Here is a 19,068-nt window from a genome sequence, read left to right as displayed (position 1 = left end):
GGTAGGATCCCAGAGCCTGGGCTCCAGCCCAAGACTGAGCATCTATACAGCTATCTTTAAGCCCACAGCCTGAGCCCAGCAAGCCCCAGTCAGTGGATCCTGAGCCAGCTATGGCTGGGCCACGGGTTTTTTATTCTAGTGTAGACATCAGCAGGCAAACCCCCTTTGCTGGTCCCCTGGTTTCTCAGAGTCACTGCAGGAGCCTTCTGCTCACTGCAGCTCTTTTACAGTAACAACCACAGCATCCTCTCCCTGGTTCCCCCTCTCTCTAGAAACCAGTTGCCCTCTGTCAGGCCCCATAGTTAGACTGTTAATAAGGCTCAAGTGGCCTGCCAGTTCCCTCCTAAAAATCCCAGTCCACCCTGTAACCGCTGTAGCAAGGTGAGCACCCACTCCAGCCCTGAAAGGATTGGAAAAGCCCCGCAGAGGGCTGGGGCAGGAAGTAAAACCCTGGCTGATTGGGGTAAATGGTGGCAGCTGAGGGCCATGCCCCAATCAGCGCCCAGCTGGCTCTACAAAGGCTTTGAGCCGGAAGTTTCAGCAGAGTCTCCCTCTATAGGCACAGGGAGAAGGGCATGGCTACAAGCTGCTGAGCAGGATGCGCAGGGCTGGGGAAGGGCCAGAGGAGCTGGGAGCTCCAGCCTGGAAAGCCCTATTAGGTATGGGGGCTGTAGAGGCAGCAGGTCCAAACCCCCTCGCCTCTAATGAGTGGCTTATACTGCAGTCTGCCCCAGGGAGCAGAGGGGCTAGTTGGTGACTGGCAGTAGCCTAAGATGGAGGTGAGGTGGAGATAGTGGGTGGAGGTTCACATGGGAGGGGGAGACCCAGAACTGTGGAGGTACTGCCAGGGGGCAGCACCCAAAACAAGGGCACCAGGGTCCAGGAGGGACATGGGGGCCAGGGGCGGCGAGACACTGGCCTGAAGGAGGCGCTCTGGAGGCTGGATGCTAATTTCCTGATGATGACCAGCAGGAGGTGCTGCTGGGTGAGTCTGCACCCTGTGACATAGCCCACTTGAAAATTTAACCATAGGGGTCAGGGGCTCCTATTTTATGCTGGTGCAATTCCCACATTTAGGTAATTTGACCCTTAAAATTAGACTAGGTAAACACTAGGGAACAAATTATACGGAAAAATCCCTGCACTGCATGGTTGGATTAGATTAACCTAATAGGTGTTGTCAGATCTAATCCCTTTGTCAAGTTAGATACCTTTTTCCCAAACAATAAACAATCACAAGTTTATTTTTATTTTACATGTAATCTACAATATATGAAATACAATTTGTCAAACCATCTGTTAAAAAACCTGTTTTAAAATTAAAATACACTAGTGACTTTTTAAAACTAAATCTAAATCACTCATACAAATTTAGTATAAAACTAATATCCAACCTCTTTCTGAGTTCCAAGCACATAAAATGTCTTCCCTTCAAATTTCAATTTACAGACATCAGCCCTAAAAAGAAAACAACTTTTAAGTAAAGGAAAAAATTGCAGTGAACAAAAGTGATGTGCATTTTCATGCAAATTTAACTGATTCACAAATGTAGAGCAGGCTGTTATTATCTCATCAACAGTGCACTCTTGGTAAATAATGTAAAATCCATAGTGCTAGAGCAAATAATATACTAATTTTCCTCAGAGTAGAGAATATAGACTTGGGGTGTTATGCTTTCCACATTGTTGTGAGCCTTTAAAGAGTTCCTTTGGACCAGGGAGGAAAGAGAAACTTACATTTATTTGAGCGTGGGCGTGCACCTGGCGCGGTTCACCCCTACACCTGAGGCCTGCCCCTTTTGCAGCGTGAGGGAGAACCTGGCGCATGCCTATCTCGAATGCGCCAGGTTGCAGCCCCTATTCCAGCTCCTCCAGAACCTCTTGTTGAGGTTCTGGCTACACCTTTCCCCACACTTGTTCCTCTTTGCACACCCTATCCGTGGCCCCACGAAGTCGCGAGACCTCCTCGTCAACCTCCTCCTAGCTCTGGCCAAAGTCTCTGTCTACAATACCAGGAGGAGGATGTTGGATGAGGGGGTGCTCTGCGACTGCGGGGCCTATTCTGTTCCTCCCTAGTTTCACGCATCCGGACAGAGTTCCACTGGGCAGCGTCCGCTGGCTTCCTCAACAGCTATGAGGAGCAATGGGTTCTCTGCTCGGTATCCTCATTTTGAACCTCTGACCCTCACTCCAGTCCTTGTTTTTCATTAGTTGTCCCCCATAATCAGTTGGTCCCTGGGTCCAGTGGTCCCTCCCGCTAGGCTGGGGGAGGGGCCTTTAGCAGTGGGTGGGCTTGCGCCCACCCACTTCCTGGGTTTTCCAATAAGAACTTATATTTATGCTTCAGAATTTTTCTTATCTTTAAAATCTTGGAACCCATTTGGTACTTAAAATGAAGAACAGGTAAAACCTTTAGGAGCCAGATGCTGCACAGAAAGGTCTGGAAGTTTCCATACAGAATGCTGCAAATGCATCTTATTTCTCACCAGCAATATCCCATCTATTCGCATATCTGCTTATTTATGCATTGATGTCACTCATCATTGTATCTGAACACTTACAAATAGCTCATAATATGCCAAAATGCATGGGTTTTTATGATGCTTAGTATCTCTAATATTGGGTACAATGAGATAAAACATATATTTTACTGTGTGTCCTAATCAAGATTTAAACCACTAAAAGAGGACATATCAGTAGTGCAATAACCTCCTTCCCCTCCTAGTTTATGTATTTTCATTTAATTGCATGATAAATTATTAAATGAATAAAACTATTAAAATTACTGTAGTTTCTCAAACATTTCTAAGACTTTAGCAAGCAAATGGTTGGCGCTGAAGAGATTCTAGATGCAAAGAGGAATGTGCTACAAAGAAAAAACTTTCTAACAGGTACTGCATTTTAATCATAAATGTACCGTATCAATGAAAGGACGGAGGATTACTCAGACATTTTAATTGAGCCTCTGTGATAAGCCTAATATTTTGCTGCTTTTTTCTTTTTTGACTGACCCATTTATTTGAGATGAGCATGTTTTGCCAGTACACAATGAAAGGTTTGAACACAAGGGAAGATGCCTAAAGGTTGCAGATCACCATGTGCTCCAACCACATCTCAACCAGACCCCTAGCCCCATCCCCAAGAATGCTTTCATTTGACTGCAGTTTAGAGAAATAGATAGAGGTGGCTACTCTGACTTTAGGCAAGCGGGGGATTCCAGACTGGCCAACTTTATGGGTTTTTAGATGTTTCTGTACATCTGTAGGAAAAAAAACAGTCTACAGAGAAATCCCCATCTGTACGGCTTCTCTTCCCTATTCCCCCACCTCTTGGGGAATGGCAATCAATGACAGCTCTGTTCCATCCCCTTCTAAGATGATGCTCTGGGAATATTTTGTGTGAAGAGCCATCTAGGAGGCAGTTGCTCCTGTCATCGGTTCAGCAATTTCTCTGATTACTTGAACTTCCCACTTAAACCTTTGGAGTTAAAATGGGGAGGATGGCTGAGGCGTCAATGAAAACTCTCCCAGTGCTCCCCACAATACTTTCAGTATGTGTGTGGGGATGTTTTGCAATTAAATTGGCATGGAGTGTTGGTTTTTGGAGCGGCGTTTGGTTTTATCTTGCAATGAAGGTGGTTATTTTGAATGGAGCTGCTTTTATTAGCAATTAGCAAAATTAAACTGATTTGGAAGAAGGGGTTATTTTGCAATGTAGATGATTGGGGAGCTGGAACTAAATCCTGGTAATAGGATGAGACGAATAAAACAATTTTCCAGGAAACAAATGGCAAAGAATATGAAATTCTGAAGACTTTTGCATTTCTTCTTTCCTCTATCCTTCTTTCTCTTAGTCTTGGTATGTATCTACAGAATTATTCAAAATTGTACACATTTATGAAGACTTGAAAGTACTAGGGTTTGCTCCAAGAATGTTGGAAGGTATGGGATTAGGCTATGACAAGAGAATCCCCCTCTGGGGCAGCAGTAATTCTCTTGTACCAATGGAGTGATATAAAGGGAAATTAGCCTGTGCCAAAGACCTGGCTGTATGCCACACCAAATACAACTATAACTGCCAATAATTCTAATCAAAGTAGTGGCCTATTCTAGAACTTGACCATTGACCTTCTGCATAATCCATTTTGCTCATCATAGCTATTTAAAATGAAAATAAGTGGAGTACACCATAATTTCTAAGTTATTCCATCAACCTCCGAAAAGCCGAAGATGTTATGAAAGACTGGAAATGCTGGCAAGGGAGCTTCAATCTGCCTTCACTAATGTTGTCATAGCTTCAGATGTGCCCTATAACAGTGAAATCCTTGAGATATGAAGCAAGTTGCCTTAAGAAAGAAAAAACATTAGGACCAAATCTACTTATATTTAGAAATCTGAAAGGGAATGATCATTTATAAACATATAAAATCCCACCTCCTCTCCCACCTTAAGTCCTTCTTTAAAAAATCCTATTTTTATTCATATTTGAATGAGAAATTGACAGCACATTCAAGAGCCAAGCATAATGTAGTAGGAATTGTGAAACCTTCCTATGCACCCCTGCCATTATACCTCCAACGTCATAGCTATTCAATTTTTGAGCATCTCTGTCAATTAGTTTGACTTATTCAAGTTTGTCATGTAGACTAATTTCCAGTAAGAAGTAGAATGAGACCAATTTCTTTTTCATATGTGATCTAAAAATCCTTGGAAAAATAAAATGCGAAAGGGAGAAGAAGTGAATCTTCAATATTCCACCTCTAGTTTCCTTAAAGGAATTAGGGGGGAAAACACAAATAAAAGAATATTTAATAATCTAATTAGTTGATATGCTTACCATTTTAACAAATGAATTCTTTTATTTCCCTGGAAAACTACAAAGCCTGTTGCTGTGAATCCTAAAAAGGTAGTGGTCCCGGTTGAATCCTTAAAATAAGAGAAAAAAACACAAATTAAAGCTATTTGTTTGTTTGGTTCCCCCCTCTCCGCCCCCCAATATATAACATTCATGGTTGATGGTGTAAAGTCTTAGTCCATTGCAGTCACAGACATGGTATCTGTGTTTTTCTTAGGACTAAGCCTTAACAGTCAACTAATTTTTTTTCTCAACATCTAAGTTCAATCACCAGCTATAAAAAGTCTTGTTTGTTTCTTACTATTTGACTGGATAAAACAGTCTTATGCTTTTTCTTCACATGTAGATTTTGGCACAATGGTAGCACTTAAAGGCTTATTCTTTTCTACGAATACATACACAAATAGTCCCATTTCATAACAGAATGCTCACCAATACAAGCAAGGGATTCAGTTTTGCCCAGACGTGGTATTCTCATCTTATGTCCTTCAGCCTTGAAATTCGTAGGAAAAAACTCTCTCATGTGATTTCCAATACTTCACAATATCGTCTGTGCTGGAAATACTGACACAAGACAGTCTTTCTTGCTGTATTTAGATATTTCCAATTTTGGTGGAAACCAGAAGTGCAAATATAAGTGGTTTTCTTTTAAATTAGTACACCAAACTTTTTTTTGAATTCCACAAAGGAAAGGTGGGATTCAATTTTTTTGAGCAAAAGTTTAAGTCCGTTTGTTTTACACTAACCAGCTTTCCTATGCCTATTTCCAAACTCTCATTTGCCTGGCATAATCTGCCTCACTGTTCTAGAAGCTTTATTTCAAATTATTATGCAGTCAAAGAATATTAGGGTTTTTTTAAGCTTCCTGTGGAAGGTAAAAGCAAAAACACAGAGGGACACAGTTTCAAATGTAAGTACCCTATTGTGATTACTATTAAAAAGTCTATAATACCCATACGATGACATCTAAAATAATGCAGAATGGTTGTCATCCAAAGCTCACTGAGGTAAAGGGAAGTCTTTTCATTGACTTCAGTGGGCTTTGGATCGGGCCCCATACCTAATTTAGAATAGAAATACCTGCAATAATGCAGATACCGCTTTGGATAAGGGTTGACCGTTTAATGGTGAGCACTGTAAACTGCTACATGTGTGCGTGGGATCTATAGGTCACTTAGTTTGCCCCATAAACCATGTTGGAATGCAGTTTTGTTGAAATATAACAATGCAAAGTAACAATTAGAGCATCATAAAAACGGGCAACCTTAAAAGCAAATTATACAGGCAATGCACCATCACTCAAAAACGCAGATGTATGGTGGCTTCATTTGTACATGAGACAACTAGTGGTTATAACCAAAGACACCTTTGTAAAAGAAACACAGAATAGTAGTGGACTGTGAAGTTGAATACATAAGTACATGTCCAATTCACCCTTTTGTATATGCAATTTCCTGTTTGTGTTATGGTTTGTATATGTGGCTGCTGCAACTGAAACACTTGTGTTTGAAATGTCAGCCTAGAAGTCCTAGCAATTGGTGGCGGCTTCTGGACAACAGTAACACTGTTACTGAAATTCTTGGAAAATGTCAAGTATTTCCCATCTAGAGTATTTGTTTAACTCTAATATACTGTTTCTCAAGAATTGCATGCGCCATATAAGATTGAAAACTTAGTAAACCCCTCCATAAGATGGCATTAAGAGTGTTTGGAATGGCAAAGAAATTATCAGTTATCAAAACTTTTCCCACAGTACACCTGGCAAAATATACTCTACTTAATATGTTTAATTAGGCTATTTTCTGTTGACTAGAAACAGTTTGAGTAATAACTGTTGTAAGAGGACAGCACAGAACTACAAGTTGTTCACATGGTTGGGATGGAATTACAGTACTTGTGACCTGCCAGGACCCCTCAAAAATCTCCTCATACTGACAGAGCACGCTAGAGTGTCATACTATGAAATACTGCCTATGCAAGACACATAGGTCTTCTGGGACTGACACATAGGTGTTTGTCAACCAACATTTTACAAAGCTGCAACATCTCTCACTTTCTGGGGAGGCTCTTTTAGAAATGTTTTAGTACACATGGCTGGATAAAAATGGGACTAATTCATTGAATCTGATGGTTTTATTAACCTGTAAGATAATTTAGGTTTAAAAACCCTGAACTATTACCTTGCAAGGATGGGGATCAACACCATAGGTTTCCAAAGAATGTGCTTTCAGTAGTAAATTAAATTCAGCAACAGCTGGGCTCCGTCCTCTGAAATTACACAATGCAAATGTATCAGTTTAACAAAAACAAGGAAAAATGTATAATTCGGTTCAGTTCAGTAGGCCACAGTCATCAAAACCAGACAAAGAAAGAAAAGACCTACCAACACGTACACAATTTCAACCATATAACATTTCAAAGAGGGAACTCTGAGATCTTTCATGTGACTTCTGCTGGTGCTCTGCCCTAATGCCTAGTCTTTTCAGATTAAGTTTTGATGGTTTTTGCATACTGCCAGGACTCCAGTGATCTGTGCAGTTAATCAGGGTTATCAAGTATCCATGAAATGTTCTTGTGTACGCACAAGTCGAGTCTTACCATGAAATAAACCTCAGCAGCTGTTTTTTCCACACACAACCTCCCAAACTAATTTAAAAGGATTGTCCAGATTAAGATACATTCCTTCCAGCTCAGGATATTGACAAGGCAATCATATTACACAGACTACTGAGACGCATGCCTAATTATAGCAAACCCCACTACCACCACCGTAGTTTAAAATCTGTCAGCATTTCTATTATGACAGGTTTCAGAGTAACAGCCGTGTTAGTCTGTATTTGCAAAAAGAAAAGGAGTACTTGTGGCACCTTAGAGACTAACCAATTTATTTGAGCATAAGCTTTCGTGAGCTACAGCTCACTTCATCGGATGCATACTGTGGAAAGTGTAGAAGATCTTTTTATATACACACAAAGCATGAAAAAATACCTCCTCCCACCCCACTATCCTGCTGGTAATAGCTTATCTAAAGTGATCACTCTCCTTACAATGTGTATGATAATGAAGTTGGGCCATTTCCAGCACTAATCCAGGTTCTCTCACCCGCCCCCCACAAACCCACTCTCCTGCTGGTAATAGCTTATCTAAAGTGACCACTCTCCTTACAATGTGTATGATGATCAAGGTGGGCCATTTCCAGCAAAAATCCAGGGTTTAACAAGAACGTCGGGGCGGGGGGGGGGGAACCAAGGGGAAATAGGTTACCTTGCATAATGACTCTGTCATTCCCAGTCTCTATTCAAGCCTAAGTTAATTGTATCCAATTTGCAAATGAATTCCAATTCAACAGTTTCTATTATGATTATTTTCTATTATATGGCCTTATTTTTAGGAAGCGCTCCATAATCAACCACAAATATTCACTAAAGCCTAAAACCTGGAATGCAAAGTCAACCCCGAAGCAAATTTTACTGGTTTTAATTTCTTCATTGCCAGCTTCCATTATAAACCAGTGCAAGATGATTTTTTTAAGATGCTGTGGAATGCCGATATTTTCAAAGAGAGGTATTGGTGATTTGAGAGACAACTCTTTGTGGTATCCTAATATCTAGTTTGCTTTGACCACAGCTGCACACTGAAGCAAGGACTTCACTGAGCTGCCCAGGTCCCTGTCCTGAGGTGATACAATCAGTTAAGTACCCTGTAAGCCGTCAGAGTAGTTCAAATGCTTTCTTCCAATGTGCATGATTTTGCATTTACAAAACATTGAACTACATCTGTGTGCTGCTTGCAGTGTTATCCTTGCTTGCTTCGTTCCTCTCTGGCATTCCTCAGTCTCCCTGGGGGTGACTAACCTAAGCACCTTTGTCATCTACAAATTTGGCTATGTCACAGCTCACCCCTCTTTTCAAATAATTAGTAAATATATTAATCAACATCAGATCTAGTACACAATCTTGCAGCACCCCGCTGTAGTTCTCTTGCCATAAAGAAAATTCACATTCGTTTCTATGCTTTAACTTCTGTCTCTTTGCCAGTTTTTTATTCAGGAAAGTCTAAGTTATGTTCGTTCTCTACTAAAAGACCATAGATGAGAGATCCAGGAACAAAGCCCAAGTCTCCTGAGTCCCAGTCTAGTGCTCTCTATCTCCTGAAGAACAGTGCCTCACTGACTCACTATTTACTTTGGCATGTCTGTTCCTTATAATCTACATCAGAGCATTGTAAAACATTAACTCTGAGAATAAGAGAAGAGCTAGTCAACAATTTTTCATTGAATTTTTTCATGATAAAAAGTTTTTTGGAAAGAAATGAGTTTTCACAAATTTTGGTTTCCTTCCAAACAGATTATTATTATTAAACTGAAAAAAAATTCATTTTCTTTCAAATCAAAATTTTCATTTCACTTCAAGGTGAGGGTTTTTGGGAGGTAGAGATTGGGAAGAACAAGGCATTTCTTCACTTTTCCTCAACTTTTTCCAGTAGGAAACAAAAGGGTAAAGTATGAAAACAAAGCCATCTGAAATGAACATATTTAGCCACACTGAAAAAATTCCATGAAAAATTTTAAAACTAAAAATGTTCATTTTGTTCAGAAATTTTTGCAGAAGAGGAAACCCACGTACCTCTTTTTGACCAACCCTACTGAAGTGTAGTGTAAATCAAGTAGAAATAATGAGCCAGACCAATATAAATGAATATTATAAATTCTACAAGATTTTGCCTCATACTTGTAGATTACAGAGCACAAATTGACTGAAATAACTTCAGTTGTTTAAGCCACACAAATGGGGGGAAACTAGAGAGGTTCTGGTTGCTCATTCAGAACTGGTCCTTTTAGTAGAGCCCGACCTCAGAAAATCCATGGATTTTCTGTCTCCCTTTGCTGGAAGGAAAGTATGCACTTTTATGGAGTAGCAGAAATTTTGGAAGCTAGCTTTTAAAATTTCTAAAAGACAGGTTATATTTAAAAAATTGTATCAAAAAATACAATTAATGTCCTTCATGCCCAACATAATGGGAAGAGCTCTCCAAATTCAATGATCTTTGTGCATGTCACATCGCATGCTGTACTCAAAACACAGCAGGGTGGGAGGTTGGGTCTTAATTACAGACATAACTCAAAATAGCTATTGCACAAAGTATTAAAATAAGAAAACAAAAGTGCAAAATACAGAGATGTTTTTAAAGTCAAGCGCAGTATCAAAATTTTAAAAACAATATGCCCTCTATCAGGGGAATTATAGCCAACCATTGGTAATCAACTGCGTTTGCAAGCAACCTAACGCACAACTGTGATAAATGAAGTGGGTGGGGGTAGCTTCCTTTGATGGACAGCCAGCCAGTTAGCTGTAAAATTCCTCTTGGTAGCTGTTCTTTACTTGCTTTACCTGTAAAGGGTTAAAGTCCACCAGATAAAGGGGAAAAAAAGTGAGCACCTGAACAAAAGAACCAATGGGAAGGACAGAACTTTTAAAATTGGGAAAGAAACTTGCCCTTTGTCTGTTGCTCTCTCTGGGCTGAAGAGATGGGCAGCAGGAATGCTGTGTGAAGTTTGAACTGGATATGAAAATGATCAGATCATATCCAGAACTACTTTTAAAAACCCAAATATGTAAGTAAATTAGAAATGTTTAGGAAGACACGATTAGGTTTATTTCTGGTTGTTTTTTTTTAAGGCTTGTGAACTCCTCTGTGCTAACCTCAGATGCTTTTGGTTGCCTGTAACCTTTAAGCTAACCCACAAGAAAGCTATTTTGGGTTCTTAATTTTTGGAATTGCTCTTTTAAAATCTAGCAAAAGCTTAAGTTCCAGATGTATTTTTTCCTTTTTGTTTTTAATAAAATTTACCTTTTTTAAGAACAGGATTGGATTTTTGGTGTTTGATTAGCTGGTTTTCTTTCTCAGGTCTTTCTTTGTTTTCCTTCTCAAGTCTTCCCCAGAGGGGGTGGGTGGGTGTGTGTGGGTGTGAGAGAGAGAGAGGAGAGAGAGAGAGAGAGAAAGGGCTTGAGGGTACCCCACAGGGAGGAATTCCCAAGTGCTCCTTCCTGGGTCCAAGAATTTTTTTGCATTTGGGTGGTGGCAGCGTTTACCAAGCCAAGGTCAGAGAAAAGCTGTAACCTTGGGGGTTTAATACAAGCCTGGAGTGGCAAGTATTTTTTTAAAAATCCTTGCAGGCCCCCACCTTCTGTATTCAAAAGTGACAGCCTTGACATGGTGTCAGAGCGGTGGGATTATTTTAAACCAGAAGGACAGACCTCAGGATTTTAAAAGGACACATTTTTCATTTTGGTTGCTTGAAAGGCAAGGAGTTCTTTTTCTTTTCTTTGCTGCCTGAGTGGGAACAAGCACCAAAGGATTAGATTGCAAAGCCAGGGAGTACAAGAAGCATTTTTTGTTTTGTTTTCCCTAGCTTTGTGGCAACGAAATAGGCTAGAGAAGGGGATGAGGTTGAGGTCAGGCAGCATTACTCTTCTATCCATCCAGAGGAAAGTTTTTGCTTCTGTCTTATTGGCCTGACCCTCAGATATCTTTAGAAAAAAGACCATAAATTGGCTTCACTCCCAGCCATTCCACAACAGAGCAAATCTTCAGTGTGCCAGCTTATGGAGAAGGCATGAAAATTCGAGCATCCCATTCACACTGCATCTGTTATTTCACGACCGCTTTTCACTATTAACAGGGAATTGCTTTGACTGATTTTGAAACTTGCAGGCTTCCGTGACAAACTCTGTAGAATGTTCCATCTCTTATATGATGGCTCCTCAAGCTGCATTCTTGTAAATGGGAAAATAACTGCCTTCTTCCGAATTACATCAGGTGTTCGACAAGGATGCATTGCATCCCCAGAACTCTTCAATGCAGTCAAAGACTAAGTGCTTGACCAGACACTAAGTAAATGTATTTTAGGCATACCCTTTGATAAGAACCTTACCAACATCGATTTTCCCAATGGCATAGTGCTAGTTATTGAACTAGTGGATGAGCTGGCTGTGGCACTGAAAGCCCTGGAAAGCTGAGCCTGAAAATTAATTGGAGAAAAACCAAAAAAGTCTTCCAGTTGGTGGTTTTGGACATGCTGTGGGCTCTAGAATCTTAGTGGGCAACCATCCAGTCAAGATTGTCAGTGATTTCATCTACCTTTTCTCCATCAATAACATGGTCAGCAACAAGAAAGCACTTGAAGCCCACATTGCAAAATTGTTATAAATAAGAGGGTACCTCATCGAGAACGTCTTTCACAAATCAAAGACCTTGATAAGCAGAGAGATGAAGCTAAGGATATATGCTGCTTTGGTCAATATGTGACTTGTGGCTGATCACTATAAAGAGGTTGGACACCACTCAGATGAAGTATCTACAAATGATCAAAAACATCAAACAGTATGAATTCAAGTTGAATGAAGAGAGCTTCTTCCTAACTAGACAGATCATGCTCTCTCAAATGGATGTCCAGCACTCTCTAAGGTAGTACGGTCATCTATTCTGCCTGAGCTTTCCTGTGAGAAATATCTTTGACTTTGACCCAATGAAAGCAGGATGGAAAAGACCCCACAGAAGTCCTAAAACATGATGGCTGGATGGCATCAACAGACATGTCCCTCACAGCCATCCTACTGCATAACATGGCAAAATTGTCTCAGGACAGATCATCATGGAGGCACAGAACATGTTTGACCTCTATGCTGTACAAGCATCATCATGAGAATGAACCAAACCTTACCTTAATAATCTAATTGGCCCTTTTCATGGTGAGGAGATCATTTCCTTTTCTAAATAAATGTACCTGTGTCAAATCCTAACATCAGGGCGAGCTGCAAATTGATCACTGTCTTAACATTAGATGCTACTTTTGATCAAAGACTTAAAAAGCATGCATGTAATCTAATATTCGTAAGTGTTCAGCATCCTCACTTTCCACTGAAACCAATGTAAGCTGTGAGCCCTCCACTCCTCTAAGGTTATACAGGTTTAAACAACATAGAACAAAGTCCCTTTTGAGATTCCACTCAGGGTTGTTGATGCTGATCATCCTGTACTGCAAGATAGATCACAGGGACTTTCTATGAAGGCCCTCCATCTCTGAAATGGTCTCCACCTCATTATATGAGATCACGTGTGGCATCTTTTAGAAGAACTCAAGACATTCAAGTTTTCTTAAGTTTATGTAGATTTGCCTGTGTCCTATAAAGGATTTTCTGGGTGATTCATTTCTTACTTCTCAGGGGCAGCTACCAGATTGTGTGGGGTTGCTGATTTTTTTAATCTTTTTTTATCCATGCTAGTTGAGAATTCTACAAAGCCATGTGTCTAGTATGCTGACGTCCTTACATAGTTTTTAGTTTGCCCTTATTCAGACAAACTTCCTATGTGCTCAAGAACAGTTTTGATTGCAGGCTACATTAAAACCCAAGTAAAGACTTCAGGACTTGGCATTAGGTTTTTAGAGCGGAGACGAGGAGGATTAAGCACTAAAACTATCAGAATGAGGCACCATTTAAATACAAATATATTAAAATTACTAACAGTGCCTTTTTTACTTCTGGGCTAAACTCAGTTAGTATACCATTTTTGACTACATTGCTTTGCAGTAGTTACAATGAAATTACCATGCAGATAACTTTATAGAGAAGTGCAGAATGAAAAATCTTCTAAACTACTTTCTAACCCTGTTCCGTAGTTTGTCACCGAGTCTTTTAAATTGAAAATAGCAAGACAAAACATTGCAAATTATCTAAGCAATGGCACTGCTGCTCTTGGAATTCCCCTGGCAACGGGGATCACAACAGAGCAAAAGCTTTAAATTATTCTGTATGTGAAAAAGAAGAAACACCAGCAACTAGTTAACAGCCTAACTGCTGAAATCCTAGTGGAAAATTTGAAAGCCAGGAAAACACACAAACATCAAGTCCATCCAGGTATCAGAATCCTTTGTGTTCTTTACGTAAATTTCCCATTCCTGATCATAAAATTTTGAAGATCATTCATTTAAAACAAATATTTACAGTATTTGATTTAATACCACAACAGTAATAACACAACTTTAGTTCCTTATCAGATTTCAAAGCACTTAACTAAGATTTCTGAAGTCACACTATCTCAAACTGTGTTTAAGCAAACCACCTTTTAGATATTTGTATCTCAACATAATGACATTCCATCATAACAAAGCAGTGATGAAAACCACTTTGTGCTCCAGGAGCTTATCCTAGGAGACAGACAGCAGTGAGACTGGCCTGTGCCCAAATTGAAAGCCCTAGTAAACCTACTTCCTAGGACACAGTTCTCAATGTGAAGGAGAAGGGGAAGGAAAAAGCTGGCCACTTCCCCTTTATTGGATAACCCAAAAAAACCTCTGCACTCAAGAAACCCTTAACTGGAATGCAGAGAGGCATCTGGATTCATTCAGCTTTGTGATGAACAGCAGAACCCAATCCCCAAAGTCTATATCAGCTAGAGGATGATAAACATGGAGAAGACAACAAATGCCTTCTACATTCATGGTTCCAACTACCTTTTCTAGAAGAGAACTTTGCTGGGAAAGCAGCAGTCTCTGGGCAGCTCTAACAAATGGCACAGCATAAGATGACCATATTTTTCCACTTTAGCAAGTCATTCCTACTACTGAACAGCATGTGCTCCTGACTCACATGAGATTCCTAGTAAAATCATGCAAACCAATCTAAATTTTGTTCCTTGTTATTCACAATAGAAGTATGGGGTGGATTTTTTTGTGTTTTGTTTTTTTTAAAGACACAGAGGATTTCTCCAGACGTTCCACTGCTGCTCTAGTCACCATTTCTGAGACACATCAGCTGGTTTCATATGGAGATTGCTCCTTAACTCAATGCCTCCAAAAATTCTCTCCAGGCTTGCTGTGTAAATGTTAGTTCTGGTCTGATTCACTCTCTCCACCCTCCATTATTCACACACAATTACAGATTGAACTTGTTTTTAAAAATTTCTTTGAAATGTTTTTTCCTATGAAAAACTGCTTGTTTTCCCCCCATGGAAGTTTCCGTTTTTTCTGAATATGTTTTGGGGAGTTTACATCAAAAATCCAAACCCAAAACTTTTCTTTCATTTTTGGCAACCAAAATCTGCAAAATTTCAACCTATCTTTTTTGCCAAAATGAGTGAAATGTTTCAGCTTTTGTTGCTGAAATATTCCATTTTCTGGTTGTCAGTATAAAATATTGCAGAAAAAAATACGACAATGTATATAATTTTTGTCAAAAGAAACACTTTCTGACCAACTAGTTACAGGGCTTACAAAGCTTGAAAGGGTGCAGATATTTTGTGCTGGCCTGGGTCCTTATTCTGCTTAATCTCTATTCCCATCCTACAATGTGTCTCCTCTGATGTTAACCCACATTGGCTCCTTAGCTGTAGAGAAGGCGTTCAAAGAAGGCAGACTAAAGAAGTAATGCTAGTGGACAAATGACTGCCTCCTTTAAAATTGGACAAGGCAAAGCCATTAGACTGAGGTTCGTCTGCTGAAGGGATCTGCTCACAACCTCTTGACAGGAAAAATCTCTCACTTCAAATAGACTCATCTGCCTACGTACTGAGACCAACGCAGCTCCCACAGCACAGCAAACAAACAATCTGCCTATGTCAGTCAAGACTGAAATGGAAGCCCATTAATCCAGACCGGTGGTTATGTTTGTTTTTTAAAAATATTCCATAGATTTACAATAGCCATTTAAATACATGCTGAAGATATTGAGGGTTTTACTGACTTCTGAAAAGTGCAAAGTGAATTGTGGTTGATGCTTGTTCCCCCAAACGCAGTTTATACTAGAATGGGCATGTTGAGTACAATGATCATAAGAATGTAAATTCATTCTCTATCAGACATTTCTGATAACTGTCTGGTATTACTATGGCAACACAGGCTGGGCAGTAGCTATACAGCTTGGATACCTCTAATGCCAGCAATAGAAAGAATTTTCACCGTTAAAGGGCAAGATCTTTACTTTGATGTAGTTATTTTCATCCCCAATGATACGAACATGCTTTACAAACTAAATGATAAACTAAATATTAAGATCACTTCATTCACCACTGAAATGCAGCCATCTCTAAATATGAGCCACTTGTTTCAACAGCTTTCAGATTTAATTCAGTGTCCCCACATAAAACAAAACAAACCACTATCAAAATAGCTGCTTTTATAAGACATGCCAACATTAAGCATAGAAATGTCTGGGACTCCTGGAGTTAGGGGTATCTGCCCTGCAAAATCAGGATGAATGTACACGATAATATTTAGTAGTAAAGTAACAGCCAGTTGAAATTGCAGGAATAAGTCAGACAGACAGAATGCAATTTTGGTAATGAATACATTTTATTTAAATTATGGAAACAAAAGATATATGAATATATTTAAACTGACTGTACTTAAATATTTTCCATATTAAGATGGTCCTTCTAACGCTTCGATGTCATTTTCTTCTCAAAAGAAAGATACCCCACAATGATCACTGATTTCTTATTTGTCTGCAACCAGATTGAAAAGTCTTTTTTTAACTGTAATACATCATCTTAAAAGGTACAACAATGCATATATCAGTCTAAACAGAGGTGTGATATAGTTGAAAGTTTATTATAATAATTACCTAGTTTCCCCTAAACAATAACCAGAAAGTAAAACCAAAACTAAAAGGTCAACCAATTATTTGTTTTTTCTATAAAATGAAATGGCCTATTCAATCTACATCCTCAAAATCTAAAAGGTAAGGTGTTTCTACAGTAGCTGAGAACTGAATTAGATTCACAGCCTTTTCAAGCATTTGCTTTTGATGTCTTTTAAGGACATTCAGTCTTCTCTACCAAATGCAGCTCTACCTTTGCTGGGAGATTAAGTTATTGAAGAGAAAACTGGAGAAAAGCAAATGTTCTTTTTATACCTAGAGAGGTATACGTTTCCTTAAGAATTTCAGTTCCCATCAGAACAGTCTCTCAAAGACCATTAAGATGATGTTGGAGCATTTCACTGCAAATTCTCTCACCTCTAAAACATACAATGGCACAATTATGTTAATTATTTGTTCTCTGTAAGTCATCAGGCAGTTATTGATCAGTGTTGAAGAAAAAGCCTCAAAACATTTGTGCGAAAACTTACATCCAGCACAGACAGTTATTTAAAAGTCTTTTTTTTCCCCAGGAAGATACTTTAGTAAAGTATTTTTGACTTTTCCACTAAAGTATCATTTGAAAAGAATGTCTTTACTTGAGACTGCCATTTACTAATGGAAAGGGATCATTTCCAGCCTTTCCACTTGCTGCATCAAAAATATTTGCTGTCATGTTAAGATGAATTATCCTCCTGCAAAACCTCCTTAAAACTCTCCTCTGCCATATTGCCTAGAAAAAACGTAAGTTATGTTGCTAGCATGCTGATACTTCTGCTATCATGCTGACCAACATTGTCTCATTGTTTCCTTGTACTTCCCCATCTGCATCCATCTGTTGTCTCTTGTCTTACACTTTGACTGCAAGCTTTTGGGGCTAGGAGCAGTCATTTTCTTCTGTTTATATAGCACCTAGCACTATGGTCCATGAATAGATGCTCTAGTAATATAAATAAATAATAACAAGATGATATTTATTTTCAGTGTGAGAAATATAAAAACAGATTATTAATCAACGCTTGGTGTAACAGAGCCTTCGTTTTCAGTTGTTGACATTCATGCTAGTGTACTTTCCAGTCAAACTGGCAAAAAATATGCCAGACCACTACAGTCTTGAAAAGGAAATTTGAGTATCACAACCCTAGCAGTCTTAGTTCTTCTCATATGTCTCATCTCAGGGAATCCTGGCTGTCAACAGCTGTTGCACTGTTATCAAAATGGTAAATCCTCCATTAGAAAGTCATATGATTCCTTGTAAACCATACAGTGTATTTGTGTCTTTGAACAAAGAGCAATCATTTTGATTCCAGTAATAACATTTGTGATGTTCAGCATTATTGTTCTGTCCTTTAAAGTGAATGCAGGTATTGTATCAGCAATAGGGAAACCATTTGGAAATGGCATATTTTCTTTCCTCTGTAAAAGGAGTTGCATAAAGTCATACACTAAGAGCTGCATCTCTAGTTGGACCAATAATTATTATGAACGTAGTAGCCCAAGGAAGCAGAGTCAGTTATGTAATAGAAAACATACAGTCTGGTGAAGGAACTACAGTAATAGAGACTAATTACTGTGGATGTTTTTCTACATTTTCAAATATATTTTAATTACAACACAGAATACAGTGAACAGTGCTCACTTTATATTTTTATTACAAATATTTGCATTGTAAAAATAATAAAAACTATTTTAATTCAGCTCATACAAGTACTGTAGTGCAATCTCTATCACTGAAGTGCAACTTACAAATGTAGATTTTTTGTTGCGTAACTGCACTCAAATACAATGTAAAACTTTAGAGCCTACAAGTCCACTCAGTCGTATTTCTTGTTTAGCCAATTGCTAAGACAAACAAGTTTGTTTACATTTATGGGAGATAATGCTGCCCGCTTCTTATTTACGTCATCTGACAGTGAGACTAGGCAGTTGCAGGGCACTTTTGTAGTCAGCATTGCAAGGTACTGAGTGCCTTTCTTAAAAAGACAGTGCACAGCTTCTGAGATTTGCCCATCAGCCAGCTCACACTGTCTGTCTGTCTCTCTCCCCCTCCCCATCTCCACAGAGCAGGTGAGAGAAGACAACAGGACTCATGACAGAGCAGGAGAACTTTCATTGAGTGCTTTAAAGAGACAACGAACGGCGTCTTAAACTTCCCCAGCACATACACAGTCTCTGTGTCACACACACAGTCTGTTTCACAGTCACCTCACAACACATACTTGTATCATCATTGTTGTTGTTACTTTCTTGGTACTTCCTAAAATGCACGCACATTCTTCAATTTTATTTTTTCAAAGTGTGTTATTTTAGTGTTTTGATCAATCTATGCATTTCATAATTTGTATTTCTCGTACACTTGAATTTAATTCTTTGAGCAGTGAGTTCTAAAATGCCTAACCTGCCCTGGCTGGAGTAATTATCCCTATTGTAACTTCTTAAATATATATATAGATAGATAGATAGGTCTTTTGTTTCTACTGGTGGTGCACATCCACACTTACCTTAGTGCACATAAAATTTATTCCACACATGCATGGAAAATACTAGAGGGAACATTGCATGCCGGATATGCTAAACAT

General features: G+C 39.1%; 1 protein-coding gene across 4 annotated transcripts in view; it reads right to left on the bottom strand.

Moving 5' to 3' along the window:
* FRMD3 (FERM domain containing 3) overlaps positions 1 to 19,068 on the bottom strand; it is a 222,269-nt gene that overhangs the window by 42,973 nt on the left and 160,228 nt on the right. For all 4 annotated transcript variants that reach the window (XM_073345076.1, XM_073345079.1, XM_073345078.1 and 1 more), the window contains 3 exons: positions 7,034 to 7,121; positions 4,836 to 4,924; positions 1,395 to 1,458 (listed from right to left, as the gene is read on the bottom strand). In XM_073345076.1, the coding sequence (XP_073201177.1) occupies positions 1,395 to 1,458; positions 4,836 to 4,924; positions 7,034 to 7,121 (241 nt within the window). The remainder of the gene's footprint in view (positions 1 to 1,394; positions 1,459 to 4,835; positions 4,925 to 7,033; positions 7,122 to 19,068) is intronic.

The sequence above is a fragment of the Lepidochelys kempii genome, chromosome 5, assembly GCF_965140265.1.
Source record: "Lepidochelys kempii isolate rLepKem1 chromosome 5, rLepKem1.hap2, whole genome shotgun sequence".
Taxonomy (NCBI): Eukaryota; Metazoa; Chordata; order Testudines; family Cheloniidae; genus Lepidochelys; species Lepidochelys kempii.
This window is presented reverse-complemented; position numbering and strand designations above follow the sequence as displayed.